We start from the raw sequence: 23,955 nt of genomic DNA, 5'->3' as shown, positions 1-23,955 counted from the left end.
ATAACCTTGTGGCTGGCGCCATCTATTGGAGCCGCTTGTAACAAGACACTTATAGCACAATTCAGTATTTTTTAGAACATCCGACAACATTTTAGAAGTTTTGCCCTAAATTCAGAACTTACAGTGTTCATTAAATTAACTTTAATTAGTGTACAGTCGCAAGCAAAAAATATTAGCACAGATCATTGGCGATCAGAATTCGTATATCTCACCACGCGGCGCTGCGGTACGCAGACTTGCCTATCGGGCCGTTTCCATGTTTGCAGCGAAGGGGGGGACGGCAGGAAGTAAGCTTTATCAAGCGTGCACCGCCAGAGCGTTGAAGTGCCGACCATACATGACTGTGCTTGCGGCATTTATTTTGGCTCGGTTATCATGAGCAAAGATGGCTTCTTTTTATTACTGTTTTTTTACGTCCGCGATGGTTTGTCAAAAGGAACTCGCGGGAAGAATAGATGGTAGCGCTGCTTTTAGCCAGTAATTTTGCTGTCCGTGGCAGTCCGCTGAACCCCCCTAATACTGTAGAATGGGAACGGCCCGGCACTCTCGTTATCAGCCTCTTCGCCACCCGCAGCACCACGCGTTGTCATTCCGGCGCTGTGGTGTTCCGTCATGTGTGCTAATCTTTTTTACCCGCGACTGTACAAAAGTGTTACTTGCTCTGGAGTAGTCAACGGTGTGATTTTGGTTGTGTTCTTTTACGGGCAACAATGTATTTTTTAACTGTGGCTGAAGTTACATGGAATACCCAGCACAAAAGATATAAATATGAAATAGATGGCTTGAGGAGACGCCACCTACCTTGTGTGATGCTTGTCCTGTTATAATTTGCTCTGAATAAACAACCATGAAATACGCTTGGTAGAAAATCATGCCTGTGTGAAGAAAAATCGAGAGGTTAATGCAACTGCATCTTCCTCAACAGGTCAAAAGAGTTCAAAGAATTTTTATCCCTTTGCCTGACCAAAGACCCAAATCAGCGGCCGACCTCAGAGGAACTATTGAAGGTGCGTCATTATGTCCAGATGTGTATGGATTGCCTAGATGTGATAGATTCTAAGTATTTTCTTAATTTACTTTTTTTCAGCATCCGTTTGTAGCTAATTATGTAGATAGGAAGCCTTTGAAGGACCTGATCAGCGAGTACAAGGCTGAGGTGGTTGAAGAGGTGACTGAAGAGCAAGAGGATGAAATTTCTGACGTATGTATTTGGTTTTTCTACACATTTGGGCCATTTAGCAGTTAATTTTGCATGATGAATGCTTTGCATCAAGTGAAATTTGAAGCCATATGATAGAAGAAAAAAGCTCTTCAGTTCAATCAAGTTTTGTGCAAAGAAGCACCTGCATTACAAGAAAGAAAAAATTTGTGCATTCATTACAGCTGGAAGTTTTGTTAGCTGTGATCATGTTTTTGTTAATGCAGGGAAGTAGCATGCTATCAGTTTTGTGTGCAATTTTTGTCCATCATAGCAAGGCATACTGATCAATGTTTCGTGGTTACTGCTGCAGTGTGTACAGTGGACTCACAATATGTAATTCAAACTCATATCGCTCGCACTTCTGTCCACTGGCCAAATCTCGACTGAGGCCAGTAATTTTGGCGAGGTGTTGATGTGCGTGTGATATATGCCTGCAAATGAAGTTGTCCGATCTTTTGTGTGGAATGGGCAGATTGTTGCACATGTTAGCAGAGTGGTCAGTAGGGCCCCAGAGCTATGTGGGAACCCTCTAGAGCTGCTTAGCTCTGGAAAGTGAGTTCTGTCACTCGTATCAGCCTCAGGAGAAATGCATCATAGCCTGCATACTTTTGGTGACAGTTGTGTACTTGTTTGTTGGTTGTCGTCAAAGAAATTGTTGAGTTTGTTGCTTTGAGTGTCACAGCATCTAAATGCATTTTGAGTTTATATAGCGTTAGGTTACTGGACTACCTTGGAGAGTCCAATGTGTATCTATGTTTGTAGATATTACTTTATGCCAGCAGGCACACTGTCGCAATAAAATAAAAAAAAAAAAAAGGTTGTACAGAACAGCCAGGTGTTGATATAACTTTGGCCCTGTGTGGACTAGGCCATGGGGAGTTCAACTATCACTTTCAGTGTTTATCAAGCTGGGGAAAATGTTACCTGAAGATCACGCAGGGCAATGGAGACATTGGGCTCTTTTTTTTTTTTTTATCATCATACTTGGAACAAGCCACATTATCACATTTTAGCGACTGCTAAGGACTGCTGATGGATAGGTTGTGCGCACTTTCTTTCTCTTCCTTTCTGTTTATTTCTTTTTTTCTGTTTCTTGTGTTGATTTCCTCATTTTTGTGTGTGCTACAAGCTTTTTTAACACTTGTATCAACTCATCCAATCATACCATCTGCTAAGTAACTATTCACATCATAATCATTCCTCTCTTTTTGTTGTCTTTTTACTTGTGTATGCACTTTGTATGCACTATTTTCTTTAAGTGCCTGTTTCTGTAATTTTTTTTTTTTTTAGTACCGGCAGTCACTGAGCATAGAAAATGACACAGCAGGAGAGACCATTTCCAATCTCAGTGAACCCATTGATGAGTCTGGTGGAGAAACTAAGCCAGTTGAACCCAAAGGCAAGTTCCTATGTTTTCTTGGTTTAGTTTTTGGTTCCATTAATTCGTGGGATTTGTGTAGCAGGGATCTGTTTCTGTGTTTCTTTATTTTGTTATTTGTTTATTTGCATGCCAAATGAGGAGTCTAAAATTCATTAGCTATGTGAGACTGTGAGTCACGTGAGCACCTTGTACTACCTTGCCGGGTTCAATTGTCTGTGGGGAAATCACTTTATGAGTAATGCCTGCCAACTTGAATGCAGATTTTTCATAATGAGAATTCATATCTGAATTACTACAAGACTGGTGATGGCAGATTTTGTAGTCCTCCTTGGCATCATAAGCTGGTTTTTCACTGCAAGCATGAACTGTCGTTCAGAAAGTTTAAGCATATCTTAAAGAACAGTGCTGAACTGAGGATGGCAAGCGTACACAGCAAGAAACCAGTAAGCTTAAGTGTCCGCATTAGATGATGCCTGACGTGCACGCCTTTCGTTATTAGCTGCAGATGTCAGAGCTGTGGAAGTTGCCAAAAATGAAGAGGTACCTGCGCTGCCTGCAACCAAGGAAGGCAGAGCACCCAGCCCTCCACCACTGCAGGCAGCTGCTGACAAGGAAGAGCCAGTGCCTGACAAAGTCGAAGGAAAAGCATTGCCCAAGGTGGTGGCCCAAACAGCTCCTAAGGTCCCAGAAGAGCCTGTCACAGTCCAGGGAGAACTTCCAGTGCCTGAGGAAAAGTGAGTTCTGCAAGTACAGTGGAACCCTGATTATGTTTCCCCTGTTCACGCGATGACCCTCGCTTCACGACAAATTGGCGCAAGCCCGGCGAATCTCCCATAGGGATAATGCATTGAAAGCCTCGATTATATGACGGAAAAATATGCACCCCACTTTGTACAGTGGACATGGAAACTGTGCGGAATGACATACAATGGCGGAGCGCTTTATTGGCAGATGTGAGGTCAACCAAGCTGGTTCCAGATCGGAATCAAGGCGGAGACACGCACGCAACGATGCGATCAAGTACACGATGGCCTGTAATGACGGTTCTAGCGACGGCTCGGACTTTATGAGTGCGACTCGCGGCTGGCGGTGTGAGGCGGCTTGCCTGGCCCGTTTTTCCGTGCGCTTCGGTGACGAAGGCGTTAGGGGAATCAACTGTATGTTCATACCAGCATGAATTTATTGCAGAGGTGGTAGCAAGATTACATTGCTATGATCACCGGTGGCTAGTTCAAAAGCACTTTCTGCTGTGGCTTCAGTTATTTAGCAAATTGTATAGTACTTGAAAAGCTAACCTGCCCAGGATAGTGGCCTGCAACCGTGTGTTGGTTCACATAGAGCATGCAATTTTTCTTTTTCAACCTTAGTTCGGCTTAGCTTAAAACACCTGGCATAATAACCCAGCATAAAGCCACAGTGTGAGTGGCCTGATACAACATCGCTTCAGAAGAACTAATCATACCCAGACTTCATATTACTCCACTGCATGGAGTGAGCCAGGTATGAAATATATGTGGCAGAAGGGTAGAGTTGAGCAGATGCACCATTCCATTACAGCTAAAACCTGCATGTAACAAACCTCCATATTGCGAATTCCTCGATATTACGAAATTTCTCAATTCCCCAAAGCCGCCTCCATTGAAGCGCATGTATTTTAGGCCTCCATGTAACGAAGGTGTTGCGAGAGTTGACCTTGATATAACGAACCGGCTATGCCATCTATCTGTTAGCTAGTGCTGAGTTACTCGAAATTTGGCAGAACCACGCTTAAGTTTCATGACGATAAAGCACGAACTGACATAAGAAGAACGTCGATCGCAACGGGCAACTGCAGTTTACACAACGTGCCGTGCTCCAGTGTTGTCGGTGTATCTCCGGCGCTTCCTCTTTTGGAGCATTACTGGCATTACTACAGTTGATGCTCAAAAGCAGCGAAAAATAATAGGGCATAGCAAGAAAGGAGACTACACGCAGTACATGGCCATCGCCGCCACATGGTTGCTCACATGATTCTGGCGCCAATAGCTCTCGGGCGTCGGGAGTGGGGACGGCAGAGAGCGCCCGCGACACAAAGTAAGGATTCCGTTTCCTGCGATGACAGCGAGGGGAAGACGAGAGAGGGAACATGTGGGTAGAAGCACATGCTTTGGCAGTCATTCTACGACGACGACGGCGCGGTCGCATACGACGCTCTCCTCTATCAGCCGCGATTCCCCGCCTCCAACACCCTCCCACCCTACTCATAGCGGCGTTGTGCAAGCCACGGCGCAGGTAACGGCGGCTGCTACTGCAGTCGTGCTTTTAGCACGATCGCGAAACGTTTCTCTGCGTTTACGACTTCGATTAGCGCTGTTTTCTGTAAACATAATGCAAGGTAATTTCACCTGCATTTATTTCTTGTTTTGGCTTCCATTCTGCAGTGTTTTTTCGACTCTTCTCGTGAAAATTGCATGTAACAAAAACCTGGATGTAACAAAAAACCTCGGGACTTTTTTCAATTTTGTGTAACCAGGTCTAACCACTGATCTGTTTCTTAAAAGCCTGGTAGCTCATTCTTTCTTTTTGCCCCCTTTTTCTTATTGGTGAAAAAGCAGTAGCTGTATAATTGTATAACGGCTGTGCTTTTCTGCTTGATCTAGGCCCAAGGCTGCAGAAGGAACTCCACCCACAACTTTGGCCCGGCAAGCCTCTCCACAAACACCAGAAGCTGAGGAAAATCTCCCAGTTCCACAGGCATCAACTCCCATTCGAGGCGGTGAAGTGGTGGTGGTGTCTAGTGAGTGCCAGAACTCTGGTTGTATGAGAGTGATCTGATTGACTTACCTGTTCACAGAGGGTGTTTCAATGTGTTTTTCTTTTTTTTTTGTTATTCAGGCTTATCAATGATAGATGACTCCAGCTCCCATCTAAAGGATACCTCTGAACTGGGAACTTGTGAAGTAGACAAAGCAGAACCGTAAGTATTGCAGTGTTTTTTTTTTTGTTTTTTTTTAAGGAGCTTAAGGGGGGACACTGGTCGTGAAAAAAAAATTTTTATTAATGAAGTCACAGTTAAGAAATCTTCAGGGAATATGTATTTTTGTGTGCTGATTCTAAATATGTCATTTAATTTCATGTAAAACAATTCCTTGAGCACTTATGCACTTTTTATGCTAGCATTTTGCGGAGAGTTTTGAAGAAAATTTGCTGCGGGAAACTCGCTGAAATGTATGCCATTGGGTTCTCTTGACACCAAGGAATACAATAAGGGATTGTCTTCCTGCCTATAATAGACCTTAAGTTATAGAGTTTTGAAGTTGTCGCTTCAGAAATGAGAAGGAAAGTGTGTATTCCTGTTTCTGAAGTGGCAGCTTCATTACCCTATTACTCAAGTTCTATGAGAGCCAGGATGATAATTTTACCCTTATTGTATTCCTTGGTGCCAGGAGAACCTAATGGCATACATTTCAGCAAGTTTCCCGTAGCAAATTTTCTTCAAAACTCTCCGCAAAATACTTGCATAAAAATTGCATAAGTGCTCAAGGAATTGTTTTAGATGAAATTAAATGACATATCTAGAATCAGCGCACAAAAATACATGTGCCCTGAAAATTTCATAACTATGACTAAATTAATAAAATTTTCTTTTCAAGACAATGTGAATGTTCCTGTGTGGAATATATATAATAAATAAGGTTCCATTATGTTATGAAATCTTAGGCTGTTTGTAAACTCATAGGGCTTGAATTTCAGAATGGGATTTTTTTGTGTGTGTGTTGGGACATGTGAAGTTTCTGGCGACTGGACATTACTTGGTTAACCTGCCTGCCTTTCCATTCTCCTGGCTCTCTTTCTACTCACTTGCGTGTGTGCATCACCTACAAGTGGCTCTGGCATATGCATGGTCGACTGGCACGTAATGCTCTCTTCATGGTGAATTGCACAAGCTTCAACCAGAAGTTTCACTGATGAACTTCATACCGTGTGTGGAAAGCCATGTTAATGTTTTTGAAAAGGGTCTGTGGTGCTTATTTTCATTTTCTTGGTGTACAGTCATTCCTTTAAGGGGGGACACTGCCCTAAAGAGTGAATTTTTTAACAACTTGCTCGATTTCAGTGAAACTTGTGCGTCTAGTTTATATCACTGTTTAGACCATCTCTACCAAATTTCATTGTTCGGCTGGGAACATTTCTTGAACATTGGAGTGCTGAAAATGAAGTGGGGTGATTTTCAATCTTGTGAGTCTATTTTTCTCATTTACTGTTTCTTTCAGTAAACTTTGAGCTTAGAAAAACTGTCGTTCCAATATTACTGGGGTTGTGCGAATGTTGAAATTTTCTAATACCAATCGAATACGAATATGGAGAAAAAATGCTTTCAAATACTGAATTGAATATCTGAAAATGAAGCCTGCGGGCGGTCAGGTGCCCACGTTTCATGCTGAGGTTGTGCAATTTCTTCTTCGGAATCAAAATCCGACGATGCAATATCATCGTCAGTGTCACTGCTGCTTCAAGCACTGAAGAAATCTTCCCCGGAATCGCGGCAAAACGGGATTTTTTCACGCGCGCCTCCTCTGCTGGTGATGCTGTCCCGCAAGCGCACTACGCCGGAACTTCAAGGGCATTCCAAAATTGCTGCCTTGCAGAAAAAATACAAACTACCCAAACTAAAGTAGGTTGTCTAAGTAACAAGCTAGGTAGCTCAATAAATCCCCGGCAGCCCCACTTGCACTGAAATCGTGCTTCGAATCAGTCAGTCACCGGTGGTTGATGCATAGTGGCGTGGCAACGAAAGAGTTGAGACAGCTCTTTCATGCTGTCTACCAATGCTCTTGGCGGATTTTTTTTTTTTGGACAGCGCAGAAGTAGCCACGCATGTGTTGCATACTTTATGCACTCTCCATATCCATATTGGCTCTAATAAGGGTCTTCGGAGCAGTGGTCCTATATTTTCTCTTTCATATTATTGAGAAAACTTGAGGTATACGAGTTTCTTGTCCTCTGTACTTTGATTTGTGTATGTTCATAACAACTCAAGAAGGAAAAACGGCTTGCCTATGCACAGGTCCCCAAAAGCCCCTGTGGAACATGAAGTGACTTTCTCCTCGAAGCACACTATATTGGAGGTTGGCGAGGCCGGCCGCTGGGAGCAGCAGGCTGGTGAAGTGGACCGCAGCCATGTGTCTGTGATCAGTGTAGGCGATCATGAAGTCGTGAAGGATTCGTCGCTTGTGGTGAGCCCCCGGGACAGCCCGGCATCACCTCGCCTGGTGCTGCGGCAGTCGACTACCGGACCTCGGGAGGGCCCACCAGAGAAGCGGAACTCCTTTCCGTGCATGCATGAAGGTGCACAGCAGCGGCCACCACTTGTCAATGGAGGCTCCCATGAGGCACTGTCTCCTGAACGACCCAAGGTGCGGGTGAATGTCAAGCTTCAGCAGGGCTCAGCATCACCACCTCGGGTGGAGAAGGCACCTCGGCGGCCTCCAGCATCAACAGACCCTCCCGTGGAGCGGCGTCGCAAGGAGGTCTCGGACACTGAAAGTGTATCAACACTCGACAGCGTGGGCAGCCGCACAAGTGGCAGTGACAAAGAGAACCGCAAGGAAGACTGGGAAGCAGCCAAGGAAAAGGTGGGTGGTGGACTTAGAGGTGTGCACTCACGCACATGCTGCGATCATGAATGGATGAATTGGCTCAGTTCTGGTGGAATCAGGATAGGATTTCTGGAAACTCAGGCAAACATTCGTTAGCTTGACAGCCTTGCCACTCCACAAACGTCCATGTTCACCATTGTGTGTTATGGGGTCACTCCGCGTCCAGCCGGCCGGGAAGGCGAGCTTCCGTGCCGGCTATGCGCGGGCGTTCTCGTACGCGGCTCGTGTCCCCAACCCGTGGCGCAGAGTCGCAGCCACAGCAGGTTCAGACGAAATAGGCGACGACAGAGTACGCTCGGAAACAGTTTATTAACCTAACGCAAGGCAAGCACACTGCGGAAGAATGTTATATCCGATAAAAATAGGTTCAGCAGCTCACCAAGTCGTCGTCTAACGGCGTGTGGTAGTCCGGGAGTCGCGGGCAGGAAGGGGGTCGGCGGGGCAGTGCGGCAGTAGCACCGTGGCGAGAGAGAGCTTCGCGCCGCGTGCTGCTCCTTATTAAACCCTTCGACATTGCCACCCCCTTGGGCAATCGGTTGCACTCAAGGCAAGACATTGACCCCTTCCCTAGACAGCCAGTGCATAGGCGTGACGTCATGTCCGAGCTGGGAGTGAGGAGAGTGGCCGGGTGGCCCCTGTCCCCATGCCCCGTGGCGCGCGCGCTCATCGCGTGACTTGGCGCGGGGGCGGTGAAGGATATTTATATATCCCACAGTGTTGACACTACAGCCTCCACGTGGTTCAGTCTAACCACTGTTTGGCTGAGCGTCCGGAAACCCTGTTCTGAGTTCATCAGAACTGTGTCAACCCATCCATTCCTGCTGCCAGAATGATACACATGCAATCATATGTCCATGTTGTCTGATGACTGAAAAATGGCTGCCACTGTTGGTTTGCCACTGATGAGTAGGTGGTGATGCTAACTGTGGCTTCCATTGGCAGCAAAAGCTGTAGTTAGTGGTTTTCGTGCCGCTACTCTTATGAGCAAAAAATTTTATTGTTCCCACCAGTACCTGTAACGCTAAGGTGTAGGAACTTTTTTCTTATTGCTGATGATTTTTTAAGGGTGCACTAAAGAGGAATCTGAACTCGTCTTTTTACTGCGGGAAATCGATCTACATGGTCCGAGCATTCTTAGAAACTTCGAATTATTTCTCTGTGCGGCCGATTTCACTAATTTAAATCGAATTAAATGTCCCAGCTCCCGCCTTTTTTTGAACTCTCCGCAGATGGTAGGAGGAGTCAGCTAACGCATGGAGTGCCTTTCAGGCATGGCTACATAGCCACGCGACTGCCTTGAGGCTACATAGCCGCAAATTAGGCCCACAGAAAAAAATATATATATGCGTGGACTCTCTGCTTTTGCCGATTACTACGTATCACTCCGCCGATGGCAGAGCGGCAAGCCGCCACGGGACTGGCTGAAAAGTTGGTTGACTCCTCCTACCATCTGCGGCAAGTTCAAAAAAAGTTGGGGGCCAGGACGTTTAAGGGGGGACACTGGTCTTGAAAAAAAAAAATTTTATTAATGAAGTCACACCTACGAAATCTTCAGAGAATATGTATTTTTGTGTGCCGATTCTAAATATGTCATTTAATTTCATGTAAAACAATTCCTTGAGCACTTATGCAATTTTTATGCTAGTATTTTGCGGAGAGTTTTGAAGAAAATTTGCTGCGGTGAACTCGCTGAAATGTATGCTGTTGGGTTCTCTTGACACCAAGGAATACAATAAGGGTAAAATTGTCTTCCTGCCTATCATAGAACTTGATTTATAGAGTTTTGAAGTTGTCGCTTCAGAAATGAGAAGGAAAGTGTGTATTCCTGTTTCTGAAGTGGCAGCATCAGTACCCTATTACTCAAGTTCTATGAGAGCCAGGATGATAATTTTACCCTTATTGTATTCCTTGGTGTCAAGAGAACCCAATGGCATACATTTCTGTGAGTTTCCTGCAGCAAATTTTCTTCAAAACTCTCTGCAAAATACTTGCATAAAAAGTGCATAAGTGCTCAAGGAACTGCTTTACATGACATTAACTGACATGTCTAGAATCAGCGCACAAAAATACATGTGCCCTGAAAATTTCATAACTATGACTAAATTAATAAAATTTTCTTTTCAAGACCAGTGTCCCCCCTTAATCTGATTTAAATTATGGAAATCGGCTGCATAGGACAATAATTCGAAGTTTCTAAGAATGCTCGGAACATGTAGATCGAGTTTCCACGGCAAAAAGACGAGTTCAGATTCCTCTTTAGTGCACCTTTAAGGCCGGTCGGTTAAGGGGTCCTGAAACACATTTTGTCGAGGTTGCAAATACCACATTTACTGCTGTAATGAATCCACTTCTTTTCCAGATAATTTGACATCAATTTTTTTTTTTTGGGGGGGGGGGGGGCTCATTACATGTGCGAAAAGTTTCGACAGATTTTTTTTGCAAGAGTTTAAATTTCATATCATATGTCGACCAACCCCCCTGTCCGTCCATTCATGATCAACAAAAACCCGATCAGCGATCAGCCGCATTCGTATTGCATTTAGCATCATTAGCTTCGAAAGTGTTTACTGTGTCGCAGCGTGTTCCAACAATTTTGTGATAGTCGACGACGCCATCCAGTTGCAGTAAGATAAAGCGAATATAAGGTAAAGATAAAGCGGTGACCCACATTGGAGCAATGCGAAAGCAGAACGTTCACATACTATATCGATGTTCTTGGCTGTTTTGACTTCCATGGCTGTTTTAGCGTCGTTCTCAGCATATTTTTTTTTGCATTTAATTAATTAATTACACCTCATCAGCCAAATTTTTTCCACAGTAACATTTTATCACACACTATCTGTCACAATCACACTTTCACATATTTATCTTCAGAGAACGGCGTAAACGTGCAGACAAAATTGTGGACATTTTTTGCTGACGCGACAAAGCCATGTAATGCTCTCGCATTAAAAAAATTTTGCTCACTTTTCGTCAGCTTGGGCGCATATAAAAAATGCACACACCTGGCCAAGACTACTGCCTACAACCTTGCACTGTTGGAGGCTTCGTGCAATGTGTTGTCATTTTTTAAACCATGCACCATTTTTTAAACATTTTTATTATAGCACAAGTTAGTTGAAAACCCTCTGTATTTGCATTTTTACCTTTCTCACTATCAGGCTCCTGCTACAAAGCCTGGGGAAACTGCTCCAAACTGAATTTTTGCCTGTTACAAAGCTTGCTCCAAAATGCTCGTGGCCATTCCCACCACTGCCATTGTAATTGCTATCTCTCGTTAAGCTGTAGACTAAGGTTTCATTTCTTTTTCTTTTTTTCAGGAACGTAGTGCTAACAGTGTACCCCCCATTCGCAAGAAAGCTCTTATGACTCAGAACAATGCAGTACGGCCAAAAACACTCAAGCGGACACGCAAGTTTGTAATTGATGGTGTTGTCATGACAACTACCACCAGCAAAGTCATCTATGGTGACCTTGACGAAGACAAACAAGCCAAAGATTACCACTTTCTCAGGTAAAAAGCGGTGACTGTGTGCATGAGTGCAGTAGCCCTTGTGATGTGAGGCCTTGCGTACACAGCTCCTTTTTTAAAATTTTTCACTTTCAGTATTCACAAAGGTCTGAAATCAGTCCTGTCAGCAGTCATTTACATGTTCTGGTATGAAGTCATCAGGAGGCCCAAGCATGTTTCCAATATGAAATACAGTGAAAGCTCGTTAATTCACAACTCGTTAATTCGAAATTTTGGATAATTCGAAATAGTCGTCGTGGTCCGGTCCGCAGTGCATAGAAGTCTATGCGCTTAACAGCTCGTTAATTCATTCAAAAATTGGCGCCGCCACCGATAATTCGAACTGCGCGCCGCCAAGCGTCGCTGTTGGAAACCATCGTTGGAAGCTTTCACGGCAGAACGATAGATGGCGCAACCATCGGGGCGCCGCTACTGTGCTGGAACAAGTACCAGCCAGTCTTTGTGCAGCAGCTCCTTCGGGAAACGGCGTAGTTGGAACTCGTTAGCCCTCGTTTTTCACGTCGCTCGCAGTGAGTTTGTGTCCGCGAGATGTGTTCGCGTGGGAAGTACTGCGCCAAGACGGTGAAGGAGAAAGTTGCGATTTTACGCGAAGTGGACGAACGGAAGGCCAGCAAAGTGGAAATCGCGAAAAAGCATGGAATTCCGCCTAGCACGTTGTCGACGTACGTCCGGAATCGAAAGGCTATCGAGGATGCCTACGAAGCCGAAGATTTCGCCAACAGCAGGAAAAGGCTCCGATTAGCAAAGTATCCAGAAATTGAGACTGCTGTCATCACGTGGGTGAAAGAAATGAGAAGCGCGGATATACCGCTGAGCGGCCCAATTATTATGGCGAAGGCGGCCGATTTCGCCCTGCGCATGAATGTGGAAGATTTTGTCGCCTCCGAGGGGTGGTTTCACCGCTTCAGGGACAGACATAATCTTGTCTTCCGGGTGTTGTCCGGTGAAGCAAGAGAAGTAGACGCGGAAACGTGTGCGACGTGGCGAAGCGGTGCCCTGCAGCAGTACTTAGAGAGGTACTCGGCACAAGATATATTTAATGCCGATGAGACGGCTATATTTTATAAGCTTCAGCCTGACAGAACAATAACATTTAAAGGGGACAGTTGCGCTGGCGGCAAGCGCAGCAAAGAGCGTATTACTGTTATGGTCGCTGCCAATATGACCGGGACGGAGAAGGTCCCACTTTTTATAATCGGGAAGGCACATAAGCCTCGATGTTTTAAGAACATCCGAACACTGCCGACTGAATACGCCGCCAACAGCAAGGCGTGGATGACGGGCGATTTGTTCAAAAAATGGCTGCACAGGTTCGACCGGAGGATGGAGCTAGCCAAACGACAAGTTCTCCTCATCGTGGACAACTGCTCGGCACATAAAGTCGACGCCGAGCTGAAAGCCACAAGGCTAGTCTTTTTACCTGCCAACACGACTGCGGCCTTACAGCCGATGGACCAGGGCGTCATTAGAAACATTAAATGTTTCTATAGGCGCCACATGCTCGAGCGCATGGTTTTGTGCACAGAGAACGACAAAAGCAGCACCATCACATTGCTCACAGCAATGCATATGTTGGTGCGTGCATGGGAGCAGGTCACGCCGACCACAATTGCAAACTGCTTCCACCACTGTGGCTTTGCTGCCGAAGATATACAAGACAGTGGCGATGACGGAAGTCAGGAGCCTCTGCCTGCGGCTGTGCGTGCCGTACTTCAGGAAGTCAGTTTTGCCGATTACGTCGAGGTAGACAGCGGTGCAGCAGTGTGCGGTGTCCGAAGTGACGATGACATTGTCGCTGAAGTTGTTGGGGAGCAGTCCGTCCCAGAAGAGGCAGAAGACGAGGACGACGACGAGGAGCAAGAGCCCGTGCGTCCGTCCGCGGCTGAAGTTATGGGAGCGCTGAATGTCGCGCGCCTCTTCTTCAGCTTTCAAGAAGGGGAAGAAGACTCCCTACGTAGCATTCGCGGGCTGGAAGACCGAGCGACTACTCTGGCTCTCAGAGAAAAGAAGCAGAAGAAGATGACAGATTTTTTTGGTAAATAAATGTTTTCCATGCCCTCCGGTCTTCAAACGCGTACATTTTTGCTCACTTTCATTAGTTCGAATTCGGGTTAATTCGAACTGACCTGGCGGCCCCGTGGAATTCAAATTAACGAGCTTTTACTGTATATGTGATATAAAAACAGTGATTTGAAGTACAAGGAGCCATTGTATATGTGCTGCTGCTTCCAACTTGGAATTTGAGGTCAGCTAGCATAGTGAGAGACAGCTTGCATAAAAACCTGGAAACATGCTATGCGTTTGCTTCTGGGACTCATTTATTTATTTATGACATACTGCAGGCTGTGAGGCCCAAGCAGGAGTGGATACAGAAACAGATCACAAATTGAGCAATAATACCGAAGTGCAAATTGCCTAGGCATTTTTCATTGCATCATGGACTTTTGCAGGGATAGCTGCTTAGTGGACCTTCTGTATATAGTAATGTATTAGGCAGTATCATCGTATGCTGGCATTTTTCATTGCATCATGGACTTTTGCAGGGATAGCTGCTTAGTGGACCTTCTGTATATAGTAATGTATTAGGCAGTATCATCGTATGCTGGAACCAAAAAATCCTGTGTTTACCTGCTGAACCGGGAAGTGGGAGCTCTCATGGAGTAAGGTAGTGGGGACAGCTTTGATGTTGCCTTTTGCTCTGGAGGAACATAAATTCCGCAATCTTTTTTTTCCTCTCTTTGCTAATTATTGGGGACATAGTGAAAAATGGTGTACTGAACTTCACTGCAGCTTGAAAATTGGGAGCACTATCAACTTTACAAATCTGTAAGGCATGGTGGTGCCATGATTCATGTATGTAATTGCACTACCCAGAACCAAGCAACGGAGGCACTTCAGATATTTGCTTAAGCAAACCTTCAGTATTGAATTCTAGAGCTCATGCTTGTTACTTCGCAACGCAGCCCTGACATTACATTCATGTGCTTTTTTTTTTTATCATGTTTCACGTTCACAAAGTCTGTGTTTGCGTTAAAATCGGGGTCACGTTACAATTGGGTAACTATGGTACTTTTTGGGGCCATTTCATTTCAACACAGTTCTGAAGTTTTGCTACATCACAGTTTTTATCCTTTTTTATGTGGCGTTTAGGCTGATTGCTTTTTTTTTTTTTTCCCACATCCAGGAAGCAGGAACTAAGGGAGCTAAAGATGCTCCAGAAAATGGAAAACAAGCAGTTCCAGGACTTGGACATGAAAGAGGAGTTTGCTAGAGAGCAGCAGCAAAAGAAGTTTGACCAGGAGCTGACGGTACTGGGTCACAACTTTTAATGCTTGCCTTTTTGAGACAGAGATCCAATTCTAGTTCTCTCATTACAGTCCACGTCAAGCATTGAAATGCTTTCATCAGGCAATTCCTGCACTCATTCAGATCAAATTTGTCACAAAACCTAAGGATGTTTGATGCACTATTTTAATGAAGAGCCCCAATTTTTCACTGAAAGTTGCCGAAAATGCAAGATGTGAAAGTTTTGAAGTCTTGTTCATACAGCCCTATGGCTGTGTATTGAAAACAGATTTATCAAAATTCTGTGAACTGTGATGTATTTTAGCTGATGTTCGAGACCCCTTTTTGTCAGGGTGTACTAGGTTTGGAATAGTGAGACTGATATCATATGTAATCGATTTTTTCTGCACTCTGTACATAACTTTTTCAAGCCAAAATGGGCAGTAAAGGTTCTATGAAACAAAATTCACTGTATTAGTTTCTATAATTCTAGTGCAGTTGGCTCTCCTTTGTATTTGTTATGTACTGGACGGAAATAATATTTTTAACAGAACTGGTTCATGAGAAAAGGGTCAGATGTTGCAATGATGTTTTGAGATAATTGGCGGCTTTGAAGTGGAAGAAAAAGCGCTTATTACTGACTTACACTCAACAAATGCATGTTGATATATAGTTTCAATAGCCGTCAGCCAGAGAGTCTTCTCCACAATCATTACTTTCCTTGTTTATTTGCTTCCTTGCTTTTGACAGTTTTTGTGAAGAGCTATGTAGCACTTTCCTCAGAGGGCAACTCCTGAATGGGGGTTAACATTTTGAGTTGATAACCGCATCGCATTCTTTACAGGCCCCTTTCTCCAGTACCAAAAAAAAAATGTTTTTCAGAATGCCGAGTTGAAGTATTTTAAAATAGCAGAAACTAGGAAACCAAAACTGAGTTCAGTCTAACAATGACATCACAACATACCAACCTATGACATTACGAATACTGTCCCAAAACTTATCATGTGCACGTTGATTGGCCAAACTGCCGACTGTAAGCTACAGCTTGGGTCATTATTTGTCTTAAATGACCAAAAACAAGTGCGAAATTTTGTTCTTCAGCCAATGCAGAGCAAATATCAGCGAGTGTGCCGAACCATGACGTCACACATGCAAGGTTACCCGTAGAAATCACCCGATTGAGGCCACAAATTGAAAATTTTTAGATTAATTTGCGCTGCGACAAGAGAACACCTGGCTGCAAAATTTGGCACAAATGAGCAGAAAAATGTGGAGAGCTTAACCTGAAAGTGTCAATAAAATACTTGGAGGTACAAAAACACTGGAGTTGCGTTGCCTTTTAAGGACATTGCCAGTCAGCTTCAAACCACTGTTGCAGCATGCATCGTCCTGGCAAAGCTCCAAATGTCATGGTAACATCCGCATGGGCAATGTGGCCATCATTAAAAGTAACCATAGCGTTCGTCTTGGATATATTCAGCCTCAAAGTACCAACAAGCACATCCTTTGCAAAATGCTCCCAACAAAATTTTTGAAGACTCATTTGCGTTTTGTTTCTTTTTCGTGGTTGGTTGCCATCCAGGTTTCTGAATTTTTCACAGTAAAAAAATTCTTTATACGCAAACTAACAGTGATTGTTGTTTAGGAAAAAGCAAAAATTTCTTATTATTATTGCGCTCGTGCCTCATGGTGTTCCTATCTGGTGTCGTTCCTTCTCTAGAATCTAGCGCTCCCCAGTCTCAGTATGCATGGCCAGCTAGCCCCCTACAAAGCTTTATTGACGAGAAAAAAACAATTTGATTTTTTATTTTATTTCAGCCTGCCCTGTTTCCCTCAAGTGCACAAAATGCACCCTTAAATTTTAGTCTATGGTGCTATTATTTTATGAAATTTTTGTAAAGGTTGTATCTAACATGTTATTTATTACACTCTGTAAAAGTGCAAAAGATAATGATGAGGTAACAAGAAGAAACGGGAAGGCGAACTTAGGGTTAGAAAATAAACAAAGTTAATGATGTCCTGGCTGGAATACAATACGGCATGTGATAAGAACAGAAGGTAACTGATGATGCTTTAGGTTAACGGGAGTGGATTTTAAGATAATGTAAATGTAGCAGGGTGCGGCAGGCGGCCTAGTGGGCAGATGAGATCAGAAAATTTGTGGGCAAAGGCTGGCTGCAGCTGGCTCAGGACAGGGCTAATTGGAAATACATGGAAGAAACCTTCAACCTGCAGTATACATGGCCAGGCTTATAGTGATCATGATGTCACTGCTATATAGGAACAAATTCTGAATTTTTATATTTTGTACTCTCCTCTTGTTTCTTATTTCTGTCTTATTTCTCTGCAAAAGATTGTAGGCTTAACTCTCAAAATACTGGTTCCATGTGCCTCAGAAGTTTAACTCTTCTTTATGAATATTATGAATTTCTATACATTTCATTCAGGAGCTGAAAAAGCCCTTTCGCTATTCCCACGTATTTAGATAGGGAAGCCCAAGCTAGAGCTGCTTTTTAATTTGCAAATATTATGTCAGACTGATGCAATTGCTCTCTATTCTTCAGACACTTTTACGAGATTACGACAACGATTTGGAGGCATTGAATCGCACTCAGAAGCAGCAAGTGGAAAAAGCTGAACAACAGCAAGACCTGGATTTGAAATATGCTTCCAGGCGGATTCGAGCAGAACAGGTATGGACCCTCCGAGACTTTAGATTGCAAAAGTTGATGCAAGGATTTTTGGATGCAGTGCAAATACAGTAGACGCCTTAAAGACGAACTTGAAGGGAAGATGCAAATGTGTTCGTCTGTCAGAAGTTCATTGTAACAGAAGTGCCACAAAAACAGATATATGTAAGCATGCTATAGTGTGTCCAAATATACATTGCATAAAATGGCCTTTCAGCAAAAGGGTAATGGGCAAACCTGGTTATAACGAACAGCGTAATCTGCTTGTTGCAAGCTCCTTGGCAGGGCTTGCCGCTGTTTCGTTGTCATCTTGCAGGATGAAGCACCGGAAAGCAAGCGTGCAGTAATGCAGGCACAGCCAAAGTCAAGTGAGCAGAACAGTAGCATGACTCGCAAATGCTTACAAAGAAAGCATGGAGGATGATGACATCTCGTAGCGTTTTTAGGCTGCCGGGCTGCCTTCTCCCGAAGCCGGCGTGATAGGCCAGGAGCTGCTCACATGTACTTGATCATGTGGTAGGCGACTGCCGAATGGAAGTGCTGCAAAGCGAGGCTGGCCGATGGCGCGAATTTTAAGGGGCTGCTCCTGCATTTCACAGGTCTTGCTGAAGTGTGGCCGGGCAGCTTGGCTTGTCCCGAGACTATCTGGAGCCAGCACAGTAGCATGTTGGCGGGCGTTTGGTGACCGATCGTGGGCACCCAGAGCTTGATATATCCAATGTGTAGTTCGTTATAAAAAAAAAATATTTTTTACACGCATAACGCTAGAAGAACTTCCAAGTGTTCGATATAAAGCATAATTCGCTCTATCCGAGTTCATTATATTCTGGTTTGACTGTATTGCACACTATCCATGAAGTGAGCCAAGAGTGAGGGCATAAAACAAGCTCACATTATTCTACTTGAGGCTAGCATTGGTCGTTTTATTTTTGCACCGCCTCTTTTTCGCTCTCTTTTCAGCAGCGTCCTCTATCTGTTTTCTTTTGTTTTTCTTACTTTTTTTCTTTCTTTCCCTTCGGCTTCAGGTGCACTGACAGTGCCCAATTGTATGGGTAGCCGTACATGCTTCTCGCGCCTTTCCTAATACGGAGGTAATACGTACACGGCATGGACATCTGGCCATCTCTGCACTGTTCTAAAGCTTTTTGTGATGCCACATCATTTGAAAATTTGGTGCCCAAATTTTCATCCCAGTCTCAATGAGTGGGTGCACTCTGTGCCTAGAAGCCGCCGCGGTGACTCAGTTGTTATAGTGCTCTGCTGGTGACCCGGAAGACGCGGGTTCGATCCCGGCTGCAGCGGTCGCATTTCGATGGAGGCGAAGTGCTAGAGGCTCGTGTACTGTGTGATGTCAGTGCATGTTAAAGAATCCCAGGTGGTCGAAATTATCCGCAGCCCTTCACTACGGTGTCCCTCATAGCCTGAGTTGCTCTGGCACGTTAAACTCGATAAAACCAAAAACCAGCACTCCGTGCCTACATGCCTTTTAGTCTGCTGGAGGCAGGGCGTGGTATGTGACACGTGCGCGATGCTTAGATCTGGCCATGTCAGATCTCTGCGCCGAGGGCAGGGAGGATCAAAGGTGCCCAGCAAGGAAGCTCCCACCAAGAATGCTGCTCCTGCAATACTGCTTTCGTGCGCGTTTCTGCATAGGTGCACAGAAGCTATCTTGTAGGGGCGTTTTTTTTTTTTTTCGTGTATTCGTTTTTGTTTTACTTCATATTAACTGAAGCACGTGCAAACCAGTTGATCTTGAGCGGAGTTTATATACAAACACATAAATAAAATCCTATGGCAAACCAACCAAACGGTCTCATGGTATTCATCTTATTTGAGAGTTGGTCTTTACTGAGTTTGTCTTAACGGGAATGATGTCTGAATGATGTTTTGCCTTTGCTGTTTGGAGAAAAACCTCTTGCATGTCAGATTGATCAGCTTAGCAAACTGTGCAGCAGTGCACAAGCTGTGCACAGTTGTGACATTCTCATTTTTCTTAGTTCATTCAGTTCATTTTTCTTAGTTAGTTCAGTTAGTTAGTTCATTTTTCTTTTGGTTTTTGTTCTGCTTGAATGCCAGGACTTTATTGTAAAGCTTTGTTAAGAGCAGTGCATTTCTTGACAGTTTGCTGCATAGAACTTCTCAGTGGTGAGCTGCCTCAGTACCATTTATATACATTTGTCATAGGACCCATATTCATCGCCCATTGACCTGACGTTGATTCAACTCATTAAGGAATAGTTTCTGCCCACATGGTAATTTTTAAAGCTCATTAAACTCTGCGGCTACCAGTTTGATGGAGGTTTGCAGATGACTCTTGAAACCTCGAGTACCATTGAGAGCAGTCTTACACTCTCTTTGCGTTGAGAGATGCAGGATATTAGAACTGAACTAGTTTATGCGGATTTTTGCCTCAGAAGATTAATAACAGTGCATGTTTCTTGCTTGTAGAGTATTTACAATGAAACCTCGTTTCAGTGAATTGGTAAAAAATCGTAAAATACTTCGATATAGCTGAAAATCATAATATGAAATTTTGCCTAAACTCATGCTAGAGAATTTAATCAGCGATAGAAGGGCAGCTAGGGAGAGACTTTTCCGTAGCTTCAGCACCGTTTCGAAGCTGCACATGGTGATTGCGGAGGCTGCAAAAAACTAAGCCACAAAAACTGTCTGACCTGCCACCTCCACACCATGCAAAGGTGACAGATCAGACGCCAGCTGGGGTGGCTTTTTCGCATCACAGCGATGTTGCGTAAAAAAATCGGTCACCAGGACTAAAGTTATTGCCGTCTTCACCACTTGTACTCCGTGACAGTCCATGTGAGCCGAGGATGGCTGCTGGAAAGCTATAACAACCGACCATGTCGCTGGTTTCGGGGCACTGTCTACAGGTACAAGAGATGCAAATGGGTGCCGGCCACCTGGCTACCAGCTGTTCTTGCCACTATACCTTCTGTGGTGCTGTTGGCAAATGAGAGACAAAGCATGAATTGTGATAAAGCATGAACGCCTGCCGCGCCACCACTACTCACCGGTGTAGTGAGGCAAAGCCTGCCGCCCGGCGCTCGCCATCCAAGCGGGCACAGCTTGGTTCTGGGCACTTCGATGTATATCTGTTTCATGGCAAACCATGCTCGTTATGTAAAGCTCATTATGTGTTTGTTGAAAATATTTAGGAACAGTTCAATATTGCCAATAATTTGTAATATCCGTGTTCATTATAATGAGGTTTGACTTTACTACCTAGTAGAAATGACAGCTCTGCAGATATCCAGATGCTGATTACTGCTTATCCTGTTGTGTGCTGTGTCCTCGGGTTTCATGTGCTTCTATTTCTGTGCATGCTGGTAAGAACTGACAGTAGCGAAAATCTGCTTAGTGCCGCGACAAGAGCAGGTAGGAGTAGGACAGACAGTCACCGATTGAAGGCAGATTTACTGGCAGAATAGGAATGCTTCTTGAAGAGAAGCTGAAGGTCTTGAATTTGCAGAGGCACAGGCGTCGAGACGTAGGCGCCTGGTAATACACAAGAACGGTTGCAATTGTTAATTCCATTCCTAGGAATGATGTGGTCCCCAATTAGAATTCTATTGTCACTTTGCTCCTTGTTGCGTGCAAAGCTCATTGGAGGAGGTGGGCCACGAGAGAAAACCTGTTCAGCGATGTCAGCAGTGGAGTCCCTCTTGCTTCCATGTCTCCACCAGCTATGCGCATTTAGTGAAGTCCAGGATCAGTGTGCAGATGTGGATTTTGATGGTGGGGTTGACTTTGTTGCAGGAAAGAGAGCTGAAAACATTCAGGGAAAGTCTGAAAAATGAGGCAAAGCTGTTGAAGCAAGAAGTTGAGCTGATGCCAAAGGAAAAACGAAAGGACATGTTTAGGGTTCGAAAAGAAAAAATGGATTTGGATCAGGCAGAAAAGGTATTTTTTAATTTTTTTTCCTTATTCTATTTGGTATCCACAGTGCATGGTGACTGCCCTAAACCGTATGTTTGCCCCTCTAGGAAAGGCTTTTTGTGGAGAAGCTAAATGAGCAGCATGAGCTATCCATGAAACGGTTGAGTGACAGTCACAGGGAGAAGATTGCACTTCTCGAGAAGCAGTTCCTACAGCAGAAGCAGCAGCTACTGCGAGGTTAGTAACTTTTATTTTTTCCTAACATGCGATATGAGGGGTCGACTTACATTCGAGTCGACTTACAATCATATTCCCTACCACAGCGGACAATTTTCGGAGCGAGGTTTCTCTTAAACGAAAGGAAGGGGGCGGGGGGCGTCAGCATCAATAAGTCCACCTTTGGATAACATCAGTCGTGTCATTCATGGATTTTATTTTCTTACTCATTTTGCTAGGCACAGTACAGGTTACATATTGTTATGCTGTTTTATCAAGTAGTGTGCATTTCTATGCATGGCTTTTTTTTTTTTTTATGGTGCTGAGTCAGTCTAGGTTTGTTCATTGCAGTTGTAAAGACCATACACTATTTTACTATTTTAAAAAAGTAATGTCAACAGCATTTGTCCATTTATGTTTTTATGATTTTTTTTTTTCATGCTGAACACATATTCGATTCGATATTCAAAAGCATTTTTTCTCCATATTCGTATTCGATTCGTATTCGAAAATTTCAGTAATCGCTTATCGCTATTTATTACATTACCCTCAGGGCCCATGGGCGCTACAGAGAGGGTGGGTATCATGTTTAACAAACAGAACAATTGAAAACAGGGCACAACGAAGTAACAAAGGTAACAGACAAAAGAATAAAAATCAGAACTCATAAGGCGAAACGCAGAGCACACTCAAAAGTAAGAGTATCACAAAATTTACAAAAAATGGTTCCTGACAGCTGATCTGAACAACAATTTTCTTCAATAGATGTGATGGAGGGGGGAAGGTGGTTAGTCTTTGGTGAAAAGGAATCATAAAGTACATAGGTTCAACAGCATGGAATGAGAACCTCATGGCAGTGATCTACATGGGGTGATAAGTATGATGGTTGAGCTATAGTTCGCTTTTTAGGAACGGTTATGAAAGCAACACAAACGTGAAATTTTTCTTCGGGTTTTTAAATTTGGTGAATTGAGGTTAGATTTAATGAGTGAAACACTAGTTGTACGCGAATAATTAGAGACTGTAAAGCGAGCAGATCTGTTCAGAATGGCTTCAGTGGCATTAATAAGGGTGTGTTTAGCTGGGTTTTAAATTGCTGAGACGTATTCAAGCTTTGGACTTACAAGAGACTGGTATAATATGAGCTTAAGTTGTAATGGAGATTGGGAAAAATTGCAGTGTAAGTAGCCATGAGTTCACATGGGTATTCCAACAGAAATTACTGGTTATGTGAAGTCCTATATGCTTATATGAATTAGCATGCTCTAAAAAACTGTTATTAATTTTGTAGTCTGATATTTCATTAGAAATAGAACGACATGAGTTAGTCGGATGCTTACATTTGTTGTTGTTAAGGATCATTAGCCATGTGCTGCACCTGAGGGACACCAGGTTTTACTAAACAAGGTGGTGAGGACTCTCATTGGCTATTACGCTCTGAAAAGAGATAGTTAGAAAGCATTCAATGCATTTTAGTATTCCAGGGTCAATGTTTAATGTGCTGAACTTTAGCAGCAGTAAATGATGAGGAACCTTATCAAATGCTTTAGCAAAATCGAGAAAAATGCAGTCAATGAGTGAATTACAGTCAAGGACTGAAGCTATGTTATGAGTAAAAGAAAGAAGTTGGGTTTCACAGGAGTAGTGCTTTCGAAAACCATGTTGAGCAGAACAAAATAATGAGTTAGAAGAATGAGTTAGATTCGAGAAAGGAGACAAGATTTAAGTAGATGACGTGTTCTAAAAGTTTACAGGGAATGCTGGTTAATGAGGTTGGTCTGTAATTATGTGAGGATTGTGCATTGCCTGATTTATATAGAGGGACAACCTTCCCCATTTTCCAATCATGCAGCTAAGTGGATCAATGGGGTGACTGCGAAAATGTGCTATAAAAGTATGGATGAGAAAACTTTGGTAATTTTCAGAAACTTTTAATTAATTTGGTCATTACCAAAACATGAAGAAAGTTTTATTTTTCGAATTAAATGCATTATTCTGACAGAGTCGGATGACAGTAGAGTCCATAGGGAAAAATTTGCGATTACACAAAGGTAGTTTAGCAGTTGTTGAGGGATCAGTGAATACTTTGCAAGTAGAGCATTTAAAGCAGAACA

At 43.7% G+C, this 23,955-nt stretch overlaps 1 protein-coding gene across 1 annotated transcript in view; it reads left to right on the top strand.

Annotated features, from left to right (window-relative positions):
* The window catches only part of Slik (Sterile20-like kinase), a 55,589-nt gene that overhangs the window by 22,025 nt on the left and 9,609 nt on the right, over window positions 1-23,955 (top strand). Inside the window, exons 6-17 of the mRNA XM_089578693.1 lie at window positions 926-1,007; window positions 1,088-1,201; window positions 2,492-2,600; window positions 3,082-3,316; window positions 5,222-5,358; window positions 5,457-5,538; window positions 7,630-8,197; window positions 11,542-11,735; window positions 14,938-15,061; window positions 17,603-17,731; window positions 21,506-21,649; window positions 21,733-21,862. Coding sequence (XP_089434819.1) covers window positions 926-1,007; window positions 1,088-1,201; window positions 2,492-2,600; window positions 3,082-3,316; window positions 5,222-5,358; window positions 5,457-5,538; window positions 7,630-8,197; window positions 11,542-11,735; window positions 14,938-15,061; window positions 17,603-17,731; window positions 21,506-21,649; window positions 21,733-21,862 — 2,048 coding nt within the window. The remainder of the gene's footprint in view (window positions 1-925; window positions 1,008-1,087; window positions 1,202-2,491; window positions 2,601-3,081; window positions 3,317-5,221; window positions 5,359-5,456; window positions 5,539-7,629; window positions 8,198-11,541; window positions 11,736-14,937; window positions 15,062-17,602; window positions 17,732-21,505; window positions 21,650-21,732; window positions 21,863-23,955) is intronic.

The sequence above is a fragment of the Amblyomma mixtum genome, chromosome 3 (assembly GCF_055824585.1).
Source record: "Amblyomma mixtum isolate Tamu chromosome 3, ASM5582458v1, whole genome shotgun sequence".
Classification (NCBI taxonomy): domain Eukaryota; kingdom Metazoa; phylum Arthropoda; class Arachnida; order Ixodida; family Ixodidae; genus Amblyomma; species Amblyomma mixtum.
The sequence above is the reverse complement of the archived record's forward strand: the minus strand, read 5'-3'. Positions and strand labels throughout refer to the sequence as shown.